General features: G+C 35.4%; 1 protein-coding gene across 14 annotated transcripts; it reads right to left on the bottom strand.

Moving 5' to 3' along the window:
- Positions 1 to 1,518: 1,518 nt before the first annotated feature.
- On the bottom strand, positions 1,519 to 20,613 carry LOC149238951 (uncharacterized). 14 transcript variants are annotated; one of them, XR_016246417.1, is made up of 10 exons: positions 19,985 to 20,602; positions 10,972 to 12,136; positions 10,492 to 10,851; positions 9,073 to 9,179; positions 6,980 to 7,170; positions 6,737 to 6,809; positions 3,955 to 4,117; positions 2,297 to 2,383; positions 2,111 to 2,186; positions 1,519 to 1,939 (listed from the first exon to the last, which is right to left on the bottom strand). XR_016246417.1 is itself a non-coding variant. In XM_089373250.1 (2 exons), exon 2 carries the CDS (start codon positions 15,864 to 15,866, stop codon positions 14,769 to 14,771), a length of 1,098 nt encoding a protein of 365 aa, XP_089229376.1. In that variant the 5' UTR covers positions 15,867 to 15,868; positions 19,985 to 20,603; the 3' UTR covers positions 12,889 to 14,768. The 14 variants fall into 14 exon arrangements, 1 of the variants encoding a protein (XP_089229376.1); XR_016246418.1 differs by lacking the exon at positions 9,073 to 9,179 and having other exon boundaries at positions 6,921 to 7,170; XR_016246416.1 differs by lacking the exon at positions 9,073 to 9,179 and having other exon boundaries at positions 6,737 to 6,806.
- Between the last annotated feature and the right edge of the window lie 517 nt (positions 20,614 to 21,130).

Genomic DNA, 21,130 nt, shown 5'->3' with positions numbered 1-21,130 from the left:
ACACTAGTTTTTGCTTCTAATTTTGTACCTATTTTTGCACCAGCTTTGGTGCCTATCTTTGCACCATGTGTTGAATTTTATTTAGCACCAAATTTTGCATCCATTTTTTTGCCCATTTTTGCATATTTTTTTGGACCATTTTTTACTACCACTTTTATGTTTGATTTGTCTCCATTTTTCCCATCCCATTTTGCACCATATTTTGCATCATTTGTTGCATCCAATTTTGCATCGTTTTTAACACCATTTCTTGCATCTAATGTTACATCATTTTGAGCATCCAAATTTGCATTTATATTTGCATCTTATGTTGAGTCATGTGTTGTGTCCACCTTTGCATCTTATTTTGTGTCTAATGGTACATTCAATTTAAAGCCATTTTTTACGTCTACTTTTGTATTTGTTTTTGCACCAAGTTTTGCATCATTTTTTGCATCCAATTTCGAGCTATTTTTATGCCCATTTTTGCACCATTTTTTGTGTCTACCTATGTGTCCAATGTTGCACCATTATTTACGCCCACTTTTTCATCCAAGTTTGCATTTTTTTGGTGTCCAGTTTTACATCATTTTCACCATCCAAATTTTCATCTTTTTCTACCTCATTTTGTGTCCACACTTGCATATAATTTTGTGTCTAAGTTTGAGCCTAAATTTTCATCTAATTATGCATCATTTTTTATATCCAATATGGCATCCTTGGTTTCACCTTTTTTCAGCCCCATTTTGCATCTTGTTTCTTTTCTTACATCTTTTTTTTTTTGTTTTTTTTTCCTTTTTTGCACCCAAGTTTGCATCCAAAATTTACACCATTATTTGCATCATCATTTGGCATCTTAATTTGTAACATTTTTTGCTTCTTTTTAGCACTCAAATTTGCATCTTATTTTACATCTAGTTGTCTGTCTTTTTTTTGCATCTACTTTCATGTCCATTTGTGTCCTTGTTTTTGCCCAATTTGATATCCTTTTGTATGCCATGTTTTGTTCCCTTCTTTGTGTCAACTATTGCACAAATTTTCACTTCTAGTTTAAAACACTTTGTATGTCATTGTTTGCATTTTGTCTAAATTCCTAGTTTAACATCTAATTTTACTTTCAATTTTGCATCCATGGTTACATCCGCATTTGACTTCTTATGTAGAGTATATTTTTCTTTACATATATGACCCCCTTTATAGATTCATTTTACTAATTTCAATTGCATAGTGAAATATATCATAGTTTCTAAATATCATTAAAGAAGATATCACAATTCAAAATCATTTGTAAGGAAATTTACGAGAAATTGACAACATCCATCCAAAAAAATAACAATTTCATCATATACAATGATTCATTGACAATTTTCAACACATGTATAAAATAGCAACATAATACTAATAAGATCAGTATTATTTTTAATCAAAACAACTAAAATTCAAATATGATTAACAGATCAAAATATTTCATGAATATCATTATTCTATGATAAATTAACAACATACATCCAAAGATGGTAATATCACCATACATTATAATTTTCCATCAAAACAATGATGATACTTTCCAATATATAAATTAAATAAAAATATAATAATGATAATATCATCATCATCTTTAATCAAATCAAACTCATCGTATGATTACCAAATCAAAATGTTTCATTGATATAGGGTAAATTCACAACACCCATCTAAACATAACAATGTCATTCTACACAATAATTTCTTCATAAAAAACAATGCATGTGCATGCCTAGCTACCACCACCAAGATCATCCTCATGATCATCTTGACCATCCTCATTAGTCTCATCCACATCATCACCAACACCACAACTATCATCATCATCTCCTCCTTCACCACCATCATCCTCATCCTCATCATCTCCTGATATATGTTGAGCATAGTTTGGATCATCATCGTGATCATCATCTTGGCAATCATTACCTATAGCATTCTGGCAAAAAAATTAAATATTACATGTTAGTATTAATTACATAACACAACGCATGTTTTTTTATACAATGCTAACCATAAAATGAGGTAAGATATAATATCTAATAGTACTAAAAAATAAAATGAAAATACGGTTCAAAAGTATATTGGAAATCCAACTAAGATTACATACCATAGAGTCCATCCAAACAACAAATTAAACCCATCTCTTTTGCTACAGCACCTCCTTTTCCAAATGATTTGGAGGTCTTCCATATTTTAGTTCATGTCAATCAGTAAATAGGGAGAAATTAGATAACAATGACTTTCTTCTAGTACAAATTTTATTAAAAAAATATCACATGTTTAATATACTTACAAAGGTTTTTATCAGTGCTTTTAAACCTTTTTGGCCACTACGATGAGTGACTTTTGTCTTGGTTAACCTCGCCTTGGATGCCTTGTCCTTAAACATAAACCAATTCAATTTATTTTCACACAAATACACATCTAAGATACTTATAAGTATTAATACATTCTAAATAACGTTTATTGAAAAATTCAATACCTAAATGCTTTCATCGTCGGCCTTTCTTTGTGCATCCAACTTCTCATATGATTTTACAAGTTCGTTCCACACTTTAAAAGGCATGTCAAATGGTCTTTGTTTCAATCTTTGATCTTGAGGCATTTTTAAAAATTTTCTTGTTTGGCTGCAACGAAACCTCTTACAATTGAGCGAAATTTGCAATTTTATCTTCTTAACTGACCAACCAGTACCAAATTCATTATCTATGTCCTGTACCACCATCTTTTTTAGGTGAAGTGGAATCTTGGAGAATGTGAGGTGAAGATGAATTTGTTCCACGGGTTGTGGGTGTCAATAGCCCACCAATGGTGTTATGGGTTGCAATCTAATTCAGTCGTTGCTGATTCACATGCATGGGGAACTCGAGCCTCTGTAGCTGGTGGGGAGCATGACCTCACTAGGGCAGGCTTTCTTATCTACTCTCCACTGTGTCTTGAGTAGTTTGCACCAAATATTCATGGTCCAATATTGGATGATCAAGAGTTGTTTTGCTAAACCTATTGAAGGCCAACCCTTTGTTCTGCAAAAAGGTGATGCACTAAATAATAGAAAACCAAGCATACTGTAATTCTCATTTATGTTTGGCTGATAATTTCCATAAATCGCAGGAAGTACTTATTTATTTGCGGTTTGTAAGTCACTTATTGTTTCTTTATCAGATGAAATATAATTGATATCTCATCCTGCATAAATAGTACTACATCCATGGTTTGTAAAATGATCAATGATTTATATCAAACCTTAACACTCTTGGAGAGTAATGGAATCTCTCACTTTGACTTTTTTCTTGTAATATTATTACAATAATGTGTGGAGAAACATGGTTTGCTAATGTGTTGAATAAATTGTTAAAAAATGATTATTCAAAATTGATTAATTAATGAAGGATTGCCTTATGGATCCACAACTTTAGGGAAAACTTGCTTGCTTACTAGTGTGCCATGAAATTTGAGCCACCAGTTGAAGGCCAATAGAATCTCCTAGCAATGGTACGGTGAGATAAGACTAGGGGTAGCCTGTTGCATGTTGTGGGAAAACTATAGCTAGCTGCATTAATTAATTGATGAAGGATTTCCTTATGGATCCACAACTTTAGGGAAAACTTGCTTGCTTACTAGCGTGCCATGAAAGTTGAGCCACCAATTGAAGGCCAATAGAATCTCTCCTAGCAGAGGTATGGTGAGATAAGACTAGGGGTAGCTTGTTGCATGTTGTGGGAAAACTATAGCTAGCTACATTGAAGTTCCTAATATAGTGCGCTTTAATGCGTCACTTTCTTTTGGATTATCTGACTTGCTTAGAAGGTCAAGAACGTTTTGGCTCGACAAAAACAATTTATAAGCAGAAATTGAACATCTCAGTATATTATAATATAAAAAACTAGTAAAAGTTGGTGGACCAACAAATAGATAAATTACTTAATAAAAAAACTTGAACCAAAACCTTACCTTGATAAAGATGTTGGTTTGTTTGAACAAGACACTTAGACATGTTTGTGGCACTGTCAAATATAAATGAGTTTGCAGAAGCATAACCTATAGAAAAGCCTTTAGGATCTCCTCCTCCCAATTTTTCTCTTAAATTCGTTTGTAAATTTGAATTCAAAACGTCCTACAAAAGAAACACGTACTTACTACAAAAGCGCTAAAAACAAATCAAGCATATGATATCAACAATCTAAGAATGAAGTATTTTCAATTGAGATAAAAGGATGCACAATACTGACAAATTGAACTTCTTACAAGGATCCACAGTTTTCATAGATTAGATATTTCTTTCAAGTCCAAATAAACCAGTGTTACTTGGGAGCGGGAGCGAAAGCGGGGAGCGCGAGCGAAAACGGGAGCAAGAGCGGGAGCGACATTTTCAGAAGCTCTCGGTTTGGGAGTGAATCCTGGAGCGTTTTTATATATATATATATATATATATATATATATATTTTGATACATATATATCAACAAAAACATGTAGAATAATGAATTAGATATAAAAAAATAAAAAAACATAGATTGAACCATATAACAACAATCATCTAGAAGTTATAATCTTCATCAACCACGTCCACAAGTTAGTAACATAGTAACATACAACATATTGAGTCTCATGATTCATCAATCTTAAAGTTTCAAGCTTTCAAAATTCAATATATAACATTTATCATCATTGATCACCAAAGTTGTACTTGTAAGCTAAGTGTAACCATTACAATAAATAATATCTAACATGAAATGAAATGAAACAACTTTCAACTTTCATGAAGCATCATATTCATAATTCATTACTAATGAGTTATAATTGCCAACTTCAAACTTAAATTGTCATATATTATTTAAAAAATTATCATAATAAATATGAAAGAGTCAATAGTTATAAAAACTACTAGAAACTAGAAAAGAGAAGTAAAGCTATTATCTATTTCTTATGCTTGGGCCTCTTGCCACCACGAGAAATGTCTAATTTTTTAGTCTTGTTGGAAAATCAGGATCTTTGTCATTAATATCACCCTCTAAGCATTAATATCCAAAGGTATCTTTGTCATTACCTCTGTATCTGTATAGGGATCTTTGTCATTAATATCACCCTCTAAGCATTAACATAAGATAGAAAAAGCATAGCATCTCAAGTCAAGATTTTGTTTGAGTGATGCGTACATTTTTAGGAGGGTCATGATAGAGGAGTTCGACAACCAATGTCACTAACATCAAGGTACATAGAGGGATTGGTGCTCTTGATTAAATACGAGTTCCATACCCTAATACATGACAAAATTCAATGGAAACATTGCAATCCCCCAATCCTAAAATCTTGAAAAACTGATAAGTCTGCTGGATTTTGATTAAAATCTAAAATTCTACTTTCTCCATATGAAATTCAATGAGGCCAGAACCACTCTCAAACATCCTGAGTCATTTCATCCTTTTACTGTAAGAATTTAACATTACCATGAATAGCATATCAATACTAGGGACATAGACTTGATCATTAAGCTGCCCCACTCAAAAATTATTTGTTTCTTTAAAAAAAAATTGCATTTCGAACATTACTACAAAAAAAAAATTTCAAAAAACGCAAAACGCTCCCGAAAAGGCAAGGAGTGAAATTTTTTTTAGGGAGCGCACTCCCGACCCGCTCCCGAGTCGCTCCCGCCCAGAGCGGGGATTGGGAGTGGGATCAAGGGGGGTGCTCCCTCGCAACACTGAAATAAACTGAATAAATTTAATACCTCTCTCGCTTTCATAGTACTGTTTTGTGAGCATGTCCTAACCACCTTTGACTGCACAAAGTTTTCCTGTTCAAGAGCCTTTTTTCCCTTGAGAATCCATGTTCACTATTCCTCTCAGAGATGAGTCTTGTTTAACACTTCTGCATGCCACTGGTTCATTGAATCCATTCCTACTGCTTGCTGGAGCATGTGCCTAGGGGGCATTCTCAGCATATCATTCTCAGCATATCATTTTCAGAACTAGTATTCATTTTACTTACCCGGCCATATCACCATTGATTCAGTCATATGGATTGATTTCAGAGATCTGGGGATGTAACAATTCTCATTGATTGTACTATGTGTCAACCATTTCTACAGTTTAGCATTTTATATGCAATGGTAAAAAAATTCAGAGATGCCTTTTGCATTGCTTTGCTAAAAAATGCTACATATTAGAATTTCAATATTTAATTAAGATAAGATGATGAGAAAAAAATGGGAGTCATACTTAACAAATAAACAAGGAACAATTGCTAAATAATAAGCAGTCTCTATGGTCATGTTGTTACCTCATTATATGTGGTCTGACACTTTCTCTCAACCTTCTGACTGACTAGACATAGTTAAACAATTGACAGTAAGTGAAACAAACCCCCGAGGCCAATGTGTAATACAAATATAATTACAAGCATGCCCTAAGGACACCATGTATAACAAACAAAAACATTATTTGCTAGTGGATCAAGATTTTTTTTGAGCTAGTCAACCACAGGGATTAAACAGAACTCCACACATATTAGCTACCCACATTCTCTCCATGGTTGGAGAGGTCCACACCTGGCTTGCATTTGACCTCCCTCTGTGCCCCATGACTACCATTACGAGAACAAACACATACGAATCTACTATCGATTTATATCAATTCCATTACCTCCAACAACATAAAGACATCCATCCATCAACATGTACCAAAAGAAAATTTTAGTCAGAAAAAGAAAGAGAATAGGTGAATTGTGAGGATACACCTTTCATGTTGAACTGTTGGAGTCCCCTCTCACCCTTCTCCCCACCATTGACTCTAGGAACTCTTTTTCTCTTCTTTGTGTTGTTCAAGTGCAAAGGTACAACCGATCAGTAATGCTCTATCTCAAACATGACAAATACACAACCCCAAGAAGCCAACAACATAGAGTAATAAATGAGACTCACCCTACAATATCTGAAGAATCTAAGTCCTGCTGATGAATATCTAAATGTTGTACCCTTACCATATGATTGTTTCTGGAAGGTGTTGCAATTGCTGCATCACTACCTCTTGATACACCACTTCCACTTTCCACAGAAATTGATTGCCCTGGTGCACTTGCAGAAGTTCCTAAACATCTACCAGCAATTGCATTTGAAGGATATTCTCCGTCCCTTTGCTACAGATTTGATTTATTTTCGCCAACATTCCTTCCTGCATAGAATAAAGTTAAACATTTGATCAAATTAAGAAAGGAATTAAATATATAGAACTTTGTTAGGAAAGAAGACTAAAAGACATTTACAATCCAAATTGCCATTAACAGTTGATAGTAATTGGCAAGCATGATCCTTCATTTGCAACTTTTCTCTTCTTATTAAATCCAAACATGTTTCTATAAATAGAAGGCTGGCCACTTCAACACCTTCACTGAGCTGGTAATCAGTACTATGATCCGATGTCATTTTTTCCCAGTGCAATATTATAAAATAAGTTTGTATTGTCAAGACCTGACATCTTCTATAGGGGCAGAGGGGAAGAATTAGGAGGTAGGAGTAAATAACAACCAAGGCTCAAGATACCTTCCATAAACTGTTGAATCAATGAATGTGTTAAATTTGAGCCACCTGCAAAGTGGAAATTTGGAGGATACTCGACTTTACTATGCTCGAAACGCTGCTTTATGGATTTCGGATTATTCTTGTCCAGAATATATGGTAAAAGCTGAAGAGTGCTTGCAGAATGAGGAGCACAGAGTTGACAATTATTTTCACTCTCACAGCAAGCATGGGTTATTAGAGATAGTCCAAAATGAACTCCTTGACCGTTATGAAATTCAACTTTTAGGGAAACATGATTCAGGTTTCGAGGCCCTGCTTAGGGATGATAAGAAAATTGATATTTCTAGGATGTATAGGTTATTTTGTAAAATCCCCAAAGGTCTCTAACTAGTGGCAAGTATTTTTCAACAACATATAATTAGCCGAGGAATAGACTTAGTCAAATGGGCAGAAAACACTACTAGGAACAATAACTCATCAAACAGTACAAGAATACAGGGACTTGAATTCCTAGAGAAGGTCATTGAAATTTATGACCAGTATGTGGATTATTTGGAGCATGAATTTCAAAATGATAATTCCATTTCTAAAGCTCTACACGAAGCATTGGTGGTAATTTGCAATAAAAGAGTTGCAGGAACCACAAGCGCAGAGTTGTTTGCAGCTTTTTGGGATAATTTATTGAAGAAGGGTGGCAGTCCAAAAAAGTCTGGTGATGATAATATTGAGAGCCTATTGGAAAAGGTTGTAAAACTTGTTCACTATGTGAGTGATAATGATTTATTTGTGGAATTTTTCAGGAAATACTTAGCTAAGAGATTGTTGCATGATATAGGTGTAAATATTGATGATGAGCAGAACAAATTGTCGAAGTTGAAGGAGCCCTGTGGTTCTAGTATTATATAAAAAATGGAGGGCATGGTTAAAGATTTCGCAATTTCGAAAGAAATCCAAACTGAGTTTAACAATTCTGCATATAACAATCTGAAACTAACCTTGGGTGTCACAGTATTGAATGCTACACGTTGGCCAACTTACAAGTCTTCCAATCTTTATATACCTTCTGAGATGGCTGCATGCCTTGTCGAGTTTCAGGAATTTTATTCTCGGAGATATGAACATCGTACACTTACATGGGTATACTCCTTGGGAACCTATGACATCATCTCCAAATTTGACACCACGGTAATAGAATTGGCAGTAACAACATACCAAGTAGCTCTGCTATTGCTGTTCAATGAAGCTACGAAGCTGAGCTATGTAGAAATTAAATCTCAACTAAATTTGGAAGATGAAGATCTTATTTGACTTCTGTATTTAGTTTCATGTGGCAAGTACAAGATTCTTCTAAAGGAACCTAGCACTGCAACAATATCTACAAGTGATAATTTTGAATTCAATCCTCCCTTTTCGCACAAGTTTAAAAAGATTAAGGTTCCACTTACGGATATGAATGCGAATGCCAGGAATAGAGCGATCGAAAATGTGAAAGAAGACATACATTTCTAAATAGATTCAACAATAGTTCTCATCATGAAGGCTAGAAAAATCTTACCTCAACAACAACTATTGAGTGAGTGTGTTGAACAACTCCAAAGCACATTCAAGCCTAAACTTAAAGCAATAAAATCCAGAATTTAGGACTTGATCTCAAAGGAGTACCTGGAACGTGACAATGAAAACAGTAATTTTTTGAGATATATAGCCTAATATCGCTGATTGAGATGAAAGTAGAAAACAAATCTGTAATGCAACTTATGGTTAATTTTGTTTTATTTTAGAAAAATAAAACATATCACAGATTGGATTTTCCATGTGAGTTCGATTGACTAACATAGAAATACTCTGTTTTGCGATAGAGGATGAAGAAGTTTTCTAGGTCACCTGTAAATCACTCACCAAGTTCTACCTTCAAGAGGAGGGACTTTAGATAATGCATGGTTTTTGTGCCACAACTCATCACAGGGAAGAACACTGTTCGAATCATGCTACTATTCCTTAAATTTTGTTTTATGTTTCAGACAGGGAGTTCCATCCCTTTGTCTACAAGGAAATAACATAAAGTGGTGATGGATCGATATAGAAGTTGAAACTATTAGGATCTAAAGGAGTGGTGGTTTTATCCACTACTCTAGCTAGTGCCTAAAAAATATAAAATTTGGGTTTGGTGGTTGTGAATTCCATTGTCACTGAAGGTAGGTATAGCCTAATTTTGTGTCCACCAAAAACCTATCAATTATTTTGGCTATACCCTTCTTACCCTTCCTTTCATTACACCAATCTTACAAATAACATGCACTTTCAGAACCTAACCACATTTTTCCAGTGTAAGTGAACACCTAGGATCAATTTCTCAATCTCTTCTTTAGCTTTAATGGGCTTCTTCCCCTTACCTTTGTTGGTAGCAATGTTTTTGATGTCGACCAATCAAACTGTAGTCAAAGAGCCCCCAACTCCAATGGTTTTTCAGACTGGTTGCACTTGACCTCCACGTTTGAACATTCAATGTGCGAAGAGATAACAACAAATTATTGGAAAGGTGGCCAATTATAGTTTAAAAGGCCGTCTTGGGAAACAACTGTCTCTATTGGATAGGCAGGTTTCTTAGCTGTCAGGATTCAAATGTTTGTACCTCCACCAACCTCCTTAATTACTTGCATGTGATGGACACTGCGAGTGAACCGACTTGAGTTAAAAATTCCAAGTGTTGATCTCTGAGAAAAATGTACATAACAAGTTTTCTTCCTAAGAACTGGATCATTAGAAAACACATTGCCTCACAAATAATGTTTCTGTTGTTTATATAATGATCACAATCAAGGTTCAACTAAAGGAGGCCATTTGTGAGGGAAGTAGACACTTGGACCTAAGTGGAGCAATGGATAACAATCATGAGCGTCAACATAATAATTAATGAATTTCATATGAGGAAATTAGCAGAAAAAGAGAGATGTGTACGTATCTAGGAATATACCAATGCATTCATTGCTCCGGCTTTCTTGTGGTGTTGGAAACCAAGCCTCTTTTCATGGGATACATAAATTAACTGTGGCAATTCATTGCCAAAATTGTCAACTCCCCCTGATTCAGTCACTAACGGCGACTGCAGAGCATTTTCAAATGGTGTGCCAGTAACAACCTTATCATTATCTTATGTAATCTCATGATTTGTCAATGGCGTACTACATTTTGGTCAAAATAATGTGTACAAGAAAGGAGATATATCATGTCCCTCAGTATGTCCAAGCGTCTTCAGTGGTGTGTCGAAGGATTCCATCCTCTGTTCCAGTGCAGGTGATGAAATATTCTGTGAAACAAATTGTTTACCTATCTCCTGAAAAGAAAAGATGAAAAAATGTCATACATAAAGTGCACCAACTGTGTACTATGTTCCTTAAGATGAATCTGATAAAGAAGACGGAAACATATGAAGTTCATACATAATTTAGCTTACCTTTTCAGAATCCTTTGCTGTTGTTTCATTTTCTTTGTGTAGATTCTGTAGCTTCCATAAACTAGTTGTCCCAACAACTCAGCATGACTCTCCTTTAATGAGCTGTGCATAGCCTTATCACTTCCTAAGGATTTCCTTGGCCTGTAAACAGAAATGGTATCTATGGTTTTCTCTGTGCTTCCATTAAGTTTTCAATTCATCGGCCTTCTAGAAGGTGTAGCATAGAATGACTCTGGAAGTTGTCCTTGTAAGTCCAATTGCAAAGTTTGCAATCTATTGCTCAAAGTCAGTATTCTATCTACAAGTTTGGTGCTTTTTTAATCCCCTTTACTAGGAACATTCATATCAGCCAAAATAGTAGAACCCTCAGCTACTTCTCCAGATTCTACAGGATTTTCTGTAAGGAGAATACTTTCAAAATGCTTTGTCCCTTCCAAAACCATAGCATCCTTCTCCATGACAGACACATGGTCTCCAAGTGGGACATGCAGTGACAAATATTTAGTCTCTGATGTCACATCATTTTCTATAAGCTCAAGCTTTTTCACTAGGGTATCATATTCTGGTCCCTCAGCATGTTCAAGCCTCTTCGATGGCTTATCCAGGGAAAGTTTTTGATTGAACACATCCTTGTCTTTTAGAAGAGATTCATTCATACTTAAATATGGGGATATATTGTAACTTTTTCCAAGTTCTGAACTTTTGGATGGAATACTGGAGTCCAGGCCAAATAATATGCTTAAACAAGTTGATATATTATATCCCACCGTAACCTCAGGGATCCTCAATGGAGTATACAATTGGGAAGGTTCCTGCTTGCTCACCACAATCTGTATATTTTCCCCAACTTAGAAATTTTGGGTCTCTCTAGCTTCCTGGCCATTGTTTCCCTCAATTTTGGTAGGGTCAATGAATCCATCATATTTTCCATTGTTGTCCATATCAAACAATTGTTCTCTAATTGGACTTGCAGTAGTTATGTCATCAAAAATAAAAATGATTTCCTGGCATGCTCCATCTTCAACTTCATTCTTTTCCACAGCTATATTATATCCCTCTGTAACCTCAGGGGTCTTCAAAGGATTATCCAGTCTGTAAAGTTCCTACTTGTAGGCAGCTTCTGTAATAATCTCTGATATATTTTCTGGAAGAGAATCATCAATACCTGAAAAAAATAATGCGTCATTACTCTCCATAAGATTGGGATTATCTAATGGATCACTAAAGTCCAGTACCAAAAAAAGAATTCATGATATTGATATGCTTCATCTTCAACTTCATTCTTTTCCACAGCTATATTATATCCCTCTGTAACCTCAGGGGTCTTCAAAGGATTATCCAGTATGTAAAGTTCCTACTTGTAGGCAGCTTCTGTAATAATCTCTGATATATTTTCTGGAAGAGAATCATCAATACCTGAAAAAAATAATGCGTCATTACTCTCCATAAGATTGGGATTATCTAATGGATCACTAAAGTCCAGTACCAAAAAAAGAATTCATGATATTGATACACTTCATCTTCAACTTCATTATTTTCCAGAGCTAAATTGTAAGATCCATGTTCTACTTGATCACCATCTCTTAAGAGAATTTGAACATTCTTGGTGATCTGCTAAACTACATCTTCCTCCTTTTGAGGAGTTGAACCATACAACTCATTGAGGTTATAAAACTCATTTCCATTGTATGAAAAGTTGGCTTGATGCACTTCATCCTCTGAAGCTTGAATGTTCTCATATGTTCCTTGAAGTTCATTGGACATATCTACCTATTCAAGATTTTGCACTTTCATCCAAACTGCATCAGGAGAGCCATAATTTTGCTTGTGAAAGATAGTTTCTTCAACATCCTAAGTTTCAGCCATTGAAGCAAGTTCATAATGCTCCTTTCTTTGATATACAGAGTCATGAAATCCTTCACTAGTTTTGGGATCACTCAATTTATCTTCTTGACCTTCACCATTAACCAGTGAGATGTGACTTTGCTGAACATCATTTAGAACTAAAAGCTCCTCTTCACTGCATTCCCCAGGTGCTTGAAATTCACTATATGATGCTAGTTGTGATAGATTTTCCAGAGACAAAGCCTTTGGCAGGAGTTCGAATTGATGAGAACCATTCAAATTGAAGCTTATTTTTTAATTCTGGAGTGTTGCCACAATCCATTGATTCACCTTCATAAGCTTCATTCTCGTAAATCTGTTGGTTATCATATTCCTCCTTTTGAGGACCATTCAACTCATCAAGGCCAAAACACAGTTTTCTTTTGTCTGAAAAATAAGACTTGATTTCATGAGCTTCATCCTTCACAGCCTCTTGAGCTTCCTCATTGTAGTTCTTAGGAGATACAGTTTCTTGAGCATTCTGAGTTTCACTCTTGGAAAACTATTCAATTTTCTCTTCTTTTTCAACTACAGAGACCTGATACCCTTCAGTGGTTTTTGAATCATTCAATTCATCCTCTAAACCTTCATCATTAACAAGTGATATGGGATTTTCCTGAAGATACTCTTTACTGCATTCTTCATTGGCTTGAGCTGCACTGTTTGATGTCTGCTACACTAGACCTTCTAGAACTTGATCCTCTACTAATAAATTACCCCTTTTTCTTGCCTCTAACTGAATATGAAATATGCTCTTCATCGGTAGTTGCTTCAGCAATGTCCAAATCATGTGATTCATCTTCATTATCTACGTCTCCTAGCAGTGGACTATTTGCCAAATCTACATTTGAAACTGGAATCTTCTCTTCCACGTCATAGTGTCCAAGGTCTGTCTTTTTGGATGCAATACTATATTCCAGTTCGAAAAAAGTGACTAAATAGGGAGATATATTATATCTGTCAGTAACCTCAGGGGTCTTCAACGAAGTATTTAATTGGGGCATTCCCTGCTTACAAGCCTCTTTTGTAAGACTCTCTAGGAGTTTGTCTAGTACAGAATCATCCATTCCTAAACAAAGAAACATGCCATTTGTGTCCATAGGTTTGGTCTTGTTTAAAAGAGTACCATAGTCATTACATCAGAGGGAACAACACATCAGTACTATCATTACTACGACAATCCATATTTTATCTGGAACAAAATCATACATATCTTGATGAGGGAACACATTGTTACAGTCTACAAAATCGATTGAAATGTTTGCTTCTGTTTCAAGAATAGAATCAGTTATACCTGAACAAGGGAACATATCATTATTATTTGGAAGCTTCGCTCATTTAATTTGTTCTAGAATTATTGCAACAGATCATTAGTAGCTGGGTTGTGTCTCTTCAGCTCTGTTCTGTATAGATTGTTCTTCCTGGTCATCCTCTTTTCCCTCAATTTTGTTAGGGGCAATGAATCCCTCATGTTTTCCATGGTTGTCCATATCAAACAATTTTTCTTTAATTGGACTTGCATCAGTTATGCCATCAACAATACTAATTCTTTCTTGATATGCTTCATCTTCAACTGCATTCTTTTCCAGAGCTACATTGTAAGATCCACGTTCTACTTGATCACCATCTGTTAAGGGAATTTGAACATTCTTGGTGATCCGCTCAACTACATCTTCCTCCTCTTGAGGAGTTGAACCATACAAATAATTAAGGTTATAAAACTAATTTCCATTGTCTAAAAAGTTGTCTTGATGCACTTCATCCTCTGAAGCTTGAATGTTTTCATATGTTCCTTGAAGTTAGTTGGACATATCTACCTAATCAGGATTTTTCACTTTCATCCAAACTGCATCAGGAGAGCCATCATTTTGCTTGTGAAATATAGTTTCTTCAACATCCTGAGTTTTAGCCATTTAAGCAAGTTCATAATGCTCCTTTCTTTGATATATAGATTCATGAAATCCTTTGCTAGTTTTTGGATCACTCAATTTATCTTCTTGAGCTTCACCATTAACCAGTGAGATGTGACTTTGCTGAACATCATTTAGAACTAAAAGCTCCTCTTCACTGCATTCCCTAGGCTCTTGACCTTCACTATATGATGCCAGCTGTGACATATTTTCTAGAGACAAAGCCTTTGGCAGGAGTTCGAATTGATGAGCACCATTCAAATTGTCTGCATCAAATTGAAGCTTATTTTTTAATTCTAGAGTGTTGCCACAATCCATTGATTCACCTTCATAAGCTTCATTCTCATAAATCTGTTGGCTGTCATATTCCTCCTTTTGAGGACCATTCAACTCATCAAGGCCAAAACACACTTTGCTTTTGTCTGAAAAATAAGACTTGATTTCATGAGCTTCATCCTTCACAACCTCTTGAGCTTCCTCATTGTAGTTCTTAGGAGATATAGTTTCTTGAGCATTATGAGTTTCACTCTTGGAAAACTGTTCAATTTTCTCTTCTTTTTCAACTACAGAGACCTGATACCCTTCAGTGGTTTTTGAATCATTCAATTCATCCTCTAAACCTTCATCATTAACAAGTGATATGGGATTTTCTTGAAGATACTCTTTACTACATTCTTCATTGGCTTGAGCTTCACTGTTTGATGTCTGCTGCACTGGACCTTCTAGAACTTGATCCTCTACTAACAAATTACCTTTTTGCTTACCTCCAACTGAATCTGCAATCTGCTCTTCATCGGTAGTTTCTTCAGCAATGTCCAAATCATGTGATTCATCTTCATTATCTATGTCTCCTAGCAGTGGACTATTTGCCAAATCTACATTTGAAACTGGAATCTTCTCTTCCACATCATAGTGTCCAAGCTCTAGCTTTTTGGATGCAGTACTATATTCCAGTCTGAACAAAGTGACTAAACAAGGAGATATATTATATCTGTCAGTAACCTCAGGGGTCTTCAACGAAGTATTTAACTGGGGCATTTCCTGCTTACAGGCCTCTTTTGTAAGACTCTCTAGGAGTTTGTCTAGTACAAAATCATCCATTCCTGAACAAAGAAACATGTCATTAGTGTCTGTAGGTTTGGGCTTGTTTAAAAGAGTACCAGAGTCATTACATCAGAGGGAACAACACATCAATACTATCATTACTGAGATAGTCCATCTTTTATCTAGAACAAAATCATACATATCTTGATGAGGGAACACATTGTTACAGTCTACAAAATTGATTGAAATGTCTGCTTCTGTTTCAAGAATAGAATTAGTTATACCTAGACAAGGGAACATATCATTATTATCTGGAAGCTTGGCTCATTTAATTTGTTCTAGAATTATTGCAGCAGATCATTAGTGGCTGGGTTGTGTCTCTTCAGCTCCGTTCTGTATAGATTGTTCTTCCTGGTCATCCTCTTTTCCCTCAATTTTGTCAGGGGCAATGAATCCCTCATGTTTTCCATGGTTGTCCATATCAAACAATTTTTCTTTAATTGGACTTGCATCAGTTATGCCATCAACAATACTAATGCTTTCCTGATATGCTTCATCTTCAACTTCATTCTTTTCCAGAGCTACATTGTAAGATCCATGTTCTACTTCATCACCATCTGTTAAGGGAATTTGAACATTCTTGGTGATCTGCTCAACTACATCTTCCTCCTTTTGAGGAGTTGAACCATACAACTCATTGAGGTTATAAAACTCATTTCCATTGTCTGAAAAGTTGTCTTGATGCACTTCATCCTCTGAAGCTTGAATGTTCTCATATGTTCCTTGAAGTTCATTGGAAATTTAAGCTATTTGAAGGCTATTTAGTGGCTGACCTAAAGGCCACAAATCAGCCAAGAAGATTTGGTTTAACCCAACATTTCTTGGCTGCCATAGGGTAGAGTTTTATTCAAGTTTTAGTATAGTTAATTTGTTATTTTTTTCTAATTGAGTTTGATCACTAATCTAGTGGATGCCCACGTAAGCTTGGCCTCTTTCACATTGGCTTTTGCTAACCTTTCTCGCAGGTATCAAGTGTCTCTTAAAGCTGATTTGTATCTCCTCTTTTGGACTAATATTGGGTAGCAAGGAACTTGCTTCTTGGCAAATTTCCTCTACCTAAGAAAGCTGATTTTCATTGCATTTGAGTGGCCAGATTTTCCCTTTTTTAGATTGATATCTGGCAGTTGTATTAGAAGACCTAAAACTTCATTTTGAGATGATTTCGGGGTAGCTTTTGAAAGGGAAAGAACATTTGTGGATTTGGACAACAAGGACAAGCAAACTCTTTAACTATTAGACCCTTTCATTGTACCTTCCAGATCGGTTCTACATTCCAAGGATTCTTCATGGATTCCCTATTTTGTAACTCATTTAGACTTGTCTTCTCATCCATAAAGGGAGTTCTAGGTTTTGTTAGTTTTTTATCTTAGCATTGAGTGAAAGATCAAACCAAATTTTGTAACTATTTCCAATTAACATCTAGTTTGATTTTTTAATCACTTCTAACTATTGGAAGGAGGTATCTCTCCCTTTTGAGGGATCATTTGTAAACTTCCTCCAAAAACAACTTCCTTTCCATCCCTCATTTCATAAGAGGGAACCAATATAATACAGAGGCACTTGTTCTTGGGAGCTTGGTGACCTTTTCCCCTTGGCATCCCACTCTTCCTCATTTGCGGAAGGTCTCCATGTGATTGATTGAGTGGTTTGTTTTTGTCACTTAACACTAAGTAGATTAAATGAACACTAATTACTTTCATTTTCATTCTCTTTTTTTCTTTCATTTCATGCATTGTAGTTCATATGCTCTAAAATTCACATGCAAAATACTTAGATGACTCTTGTGAACTATTTTAATTTTTTTTGAGAATTCCATTTTCTTATAGTTTGTATCTTGCTCTATTGCAATTCCAAATCCATTTTCTTATTTTTGTAAGTTTCTCTTGTTCCTTTTCTTAAAAGAATCATTTATTTATTGAGGCATCTTTATCACTAGTTTGGCAATTGCAAATCCTTTCATCTCCTTTTGAGCAATTAGTAGATTTGATTTTTTTTTCACTTAGAGGAAATTAACCTCTAGCTTAACTGGTTGTATAGTTTTATAGGGCTCCTCTTCACCCATTTCTTTTCCAAGCCTGGAAACGGTAAACACTCGACTTGCTAAATTAGTTTGGGCATGCCCAATGTTGGATCTACTTGCGAGTGGGTTGACTTGAAAAATTAGTTGGATACTCATTAATGAAGCTAAGCTTCTCCATGTTGGATCTCCTTGCAACCATCCTTATCTTTTCTTGGATAAAGTTTTGGATCCTCCACCCTCAGTTCAGTTAAGAACCCTAAAGAACCAACTAACAACTATGTCTAATGGGAGGCAAAAGGTTCCAAGGTATTTTCCAATGTTAAAGGATACAATAACTGTCTCAGATAATCACAAATTTCTTCTGCTAGAAGTGGCTAGCTTGGCCTCTTTCACATTGGCTTTTTCTAACCTTTTTTGTACATATCAAGTGTCTCCTAACTCTGATTTGTCTCTCCTCTTTTGGACTGATATTGGGTAGCAAGGAACTTGCTTCTTGGTAGATTTCCTCTACCTAAGAAAGCTGATTTTCGTTGCATTTGAGTGGCCAGATTTGCCCTTTTTTGGATTGATATTTGGTAGTTGTACTAGAAGACCTAAAACTTCATTTTGAGATAATTTTGGGGCAGCTTTTCAAATGGAAAGAACATTTGTGGATTTGGACAACAAGGACAAGAAAACTCTTTAAGTATTAGACCCTTTCATTGTACCTTCTAGAGTGGTTCTACATTCCAAGGATTCTTCATGGATTCCCTATTTTGTAACTCATTTAGACTTGTCTTCTCATCCATAAAGGGAGTTCTAAGTTTTGTTGGGTTTTGATCTTATCATTGAGTGAAAGATCAAACCAAATTTTGTAACTATTTCCAATTAACATCTAGTTTGATTTTTTAATCACTTCTAACTATTGGAAGGAGGTATCTCTCCCTTTTGAGGGATCATTTGTAAACTTCCTCCAAAAACAACTTCCTTTCCATCCCTCATTTCATAAGAGGGAACCAATATAATACAAAGTCACTTGTTCTTGGGAGCTTGGTGACCTTTTCCCCTTGGCATCCCACTCTTCCTCATTTGCGGAAGGTCTCCATGTGATTGATTGAGTGGTTTGTTTTTGTCACTTAACACTAAGTAGATTAAATGAACACTAATTACTTTCATTTTCATTCTCTTTTTTGCTTTCATTTCATGCACTGTAGTTCATATGCTCTAAACTTCACATGCAAAATACTTACTCTAAACTTCACATGCGAAATACTTAGATGAGTCTTGTGAACTATTTTAATTTATTTTGAGCATTCCATTTTCTTATAGTTTGTATCTTGCTCTATTGCAATTCCAAATCCATTTGCTTATTTGAGTAAGTTTCTCTTGTTCCTTTTCTTAAAGGCATCATTTATTTATTGACGCATCTTTATCACTAGTTTGGCAATTGAAAATCCTTTCATCTCCTTTTGAGAAATTAGTAGATTTGATTTTTTTGCACTTAGAGGAAATTAACCTCTAGCTTAACTAGTTGTATAGTTTTATAGGGCTCCTCTTCACCCATTTCTTTTCCAAGCTTGGAAACGGTAAACACTCAACTTGCTAAATTAGTTTGGGCATGCCCAATGTTGGATCTACTTGTGAGTGGGTTGACTTGAAAAATTAGTTGGATACTCATTAATGAAGGTAAGCTTCTCCATGTTGGATCTCCTTGCAACCATCCTTAACTTTTCTTGGATAAAATTTTGGATCCTCCACCCTCAGTTCAGTTAAGAACCCTAAAGAACCAACCAGTAACTATGTCTAATGGGAGGCAAAAGGTTCCAAGGTATTCTCCAATGTTAAAGGATACAATAACTATCTCAGATAATCACAAATTTATTTTGCTAGAAGTGGCTAGCTAACAAAATGTCTGCAATTCCTTTGCCCTAGGATAAAATAATGCTAACCTAGCAATAGAAATTTAGGGTTTACAATAATCCATTCATTAACAATACTAAAAAATAACTCTACGCACAGAAAGTTTAGGGGATTCCATTAGTTGTTCACATAATGCGTATAAACAACACGAACAATGTCAAAGTTGGTGAGGGTAAGTTCAGATGGATCAACTAACCTCTATGCTGTGTCTTTCTAAGCCACGCAGATTTGTCCCTTTACCTCCCTGACCCATGCACTTTCCTTCTCTCCTGCCACCAATAGATTCAATCTACAGATGATTTGGTATTGCTAGCCCTTTTTCGTTCCCATCGCATATTTTTCTATTTCTGGTTATCCTCCCAAGTCCCCTCCTTCCACCTTTTTTCCTATTCCAAATCGGGGTTTTCCCAGAGAAAATAATCTATGGTCAGCATATTGAAGATGGGAGCGAGATCCATAGGTTCCAGCGCTGGCCCTTTTTCATTCCCACCGTGTCTTTTTCTGGTTATCCTCCCAATTCCCCTCCTTCCGCCTTTTTTCCTATTCGAAATCGGGGTTTTCTGGCATGAATGATCTATGATCAGCGCATCAAACATGGGAGTGAGATCCATAGGTTCGAACATTGGCCCTTTTTCGTTCCCACTGAGTCTTTTTTAGGTTATCCTCCTAATTCCCCTCCTTCTGCCTTTTTTCCTATTCGAAATCGGGGTGTTCTGGAGCGAATCGGGGTTTTCTGGAGTGAATGATCTATGGTCACTGCATTGAACATGGGAATGAGGGGTAGTTAGGGCAAGCCAAAAAACAATAACCTATTTTTTGGCCATGTATATTTGTTTCCTGAAATTACAATAATCCGTAGTAAATACATAAATAAATATATATACATATTCATCATCTCCAATTAACAACTACACATTAAGCAAGTTCATGCACTCCTATATGGATAAACATGCTTATTATCTTTCATGAGTTTCATCAAATATTTAACATATTATTCATCAGCTTTGGATATTCATCATCTCTAATTAACAGATATACATTAACCAAGTTCACGCACTCTTATATCGATAACATGCTTATTATTTTTCATGAGTTTCATTAAAGATTTAACATATTATTCATAAAATTGGGATTGGGCGAGGATGAATTCTAGTATATTACCAAGTGTATGTCTTTTTTTCAGTTGTAGTTTTTACTTTCATGATTAATTTGGTTGTAGCTTTTACTTCCACGATTAATTTAGTCTAATTTCTCTAGGTAGTCATTAATGATCTATTTGGTGCTATGTGGGGGTTTTACTTTTCAACAAATCTGAAGTATCTATGTTGCATTGGGATCTAGT

Source organism: Pinus tabuliformis, chromosome 8 (assembly GCF_031772625.1).
Source record: "Pinus tabuliformis cultivar Carrire ecotype Pingquan chromosome 8, CPIR1, whole genome shotgun sequence".
Classification (NCBI taxonomy): domain Eukaryota; kingdom Viridiplantae; phylum Streptophyta; class Pinopsida; order Pinales; family Pinaceae; genus Pinus; species Pinus tabuliformis.
The sequence above is the reverse complement of the archived record's forward strand: the minus strand, read 5'-3'. Positions and strand labels throughout refer to the sequence as shown.

Bases quoted from the DNA above. Each gene is read 5' to 3' on its own strand.
- LOC149238951 (XM_089373250.1), bottom strand. From the start codon at position 15,866: ATGGATGATTTTGTACTAGACAAACTCCTAGAGAGTCTTACAAAAGAG.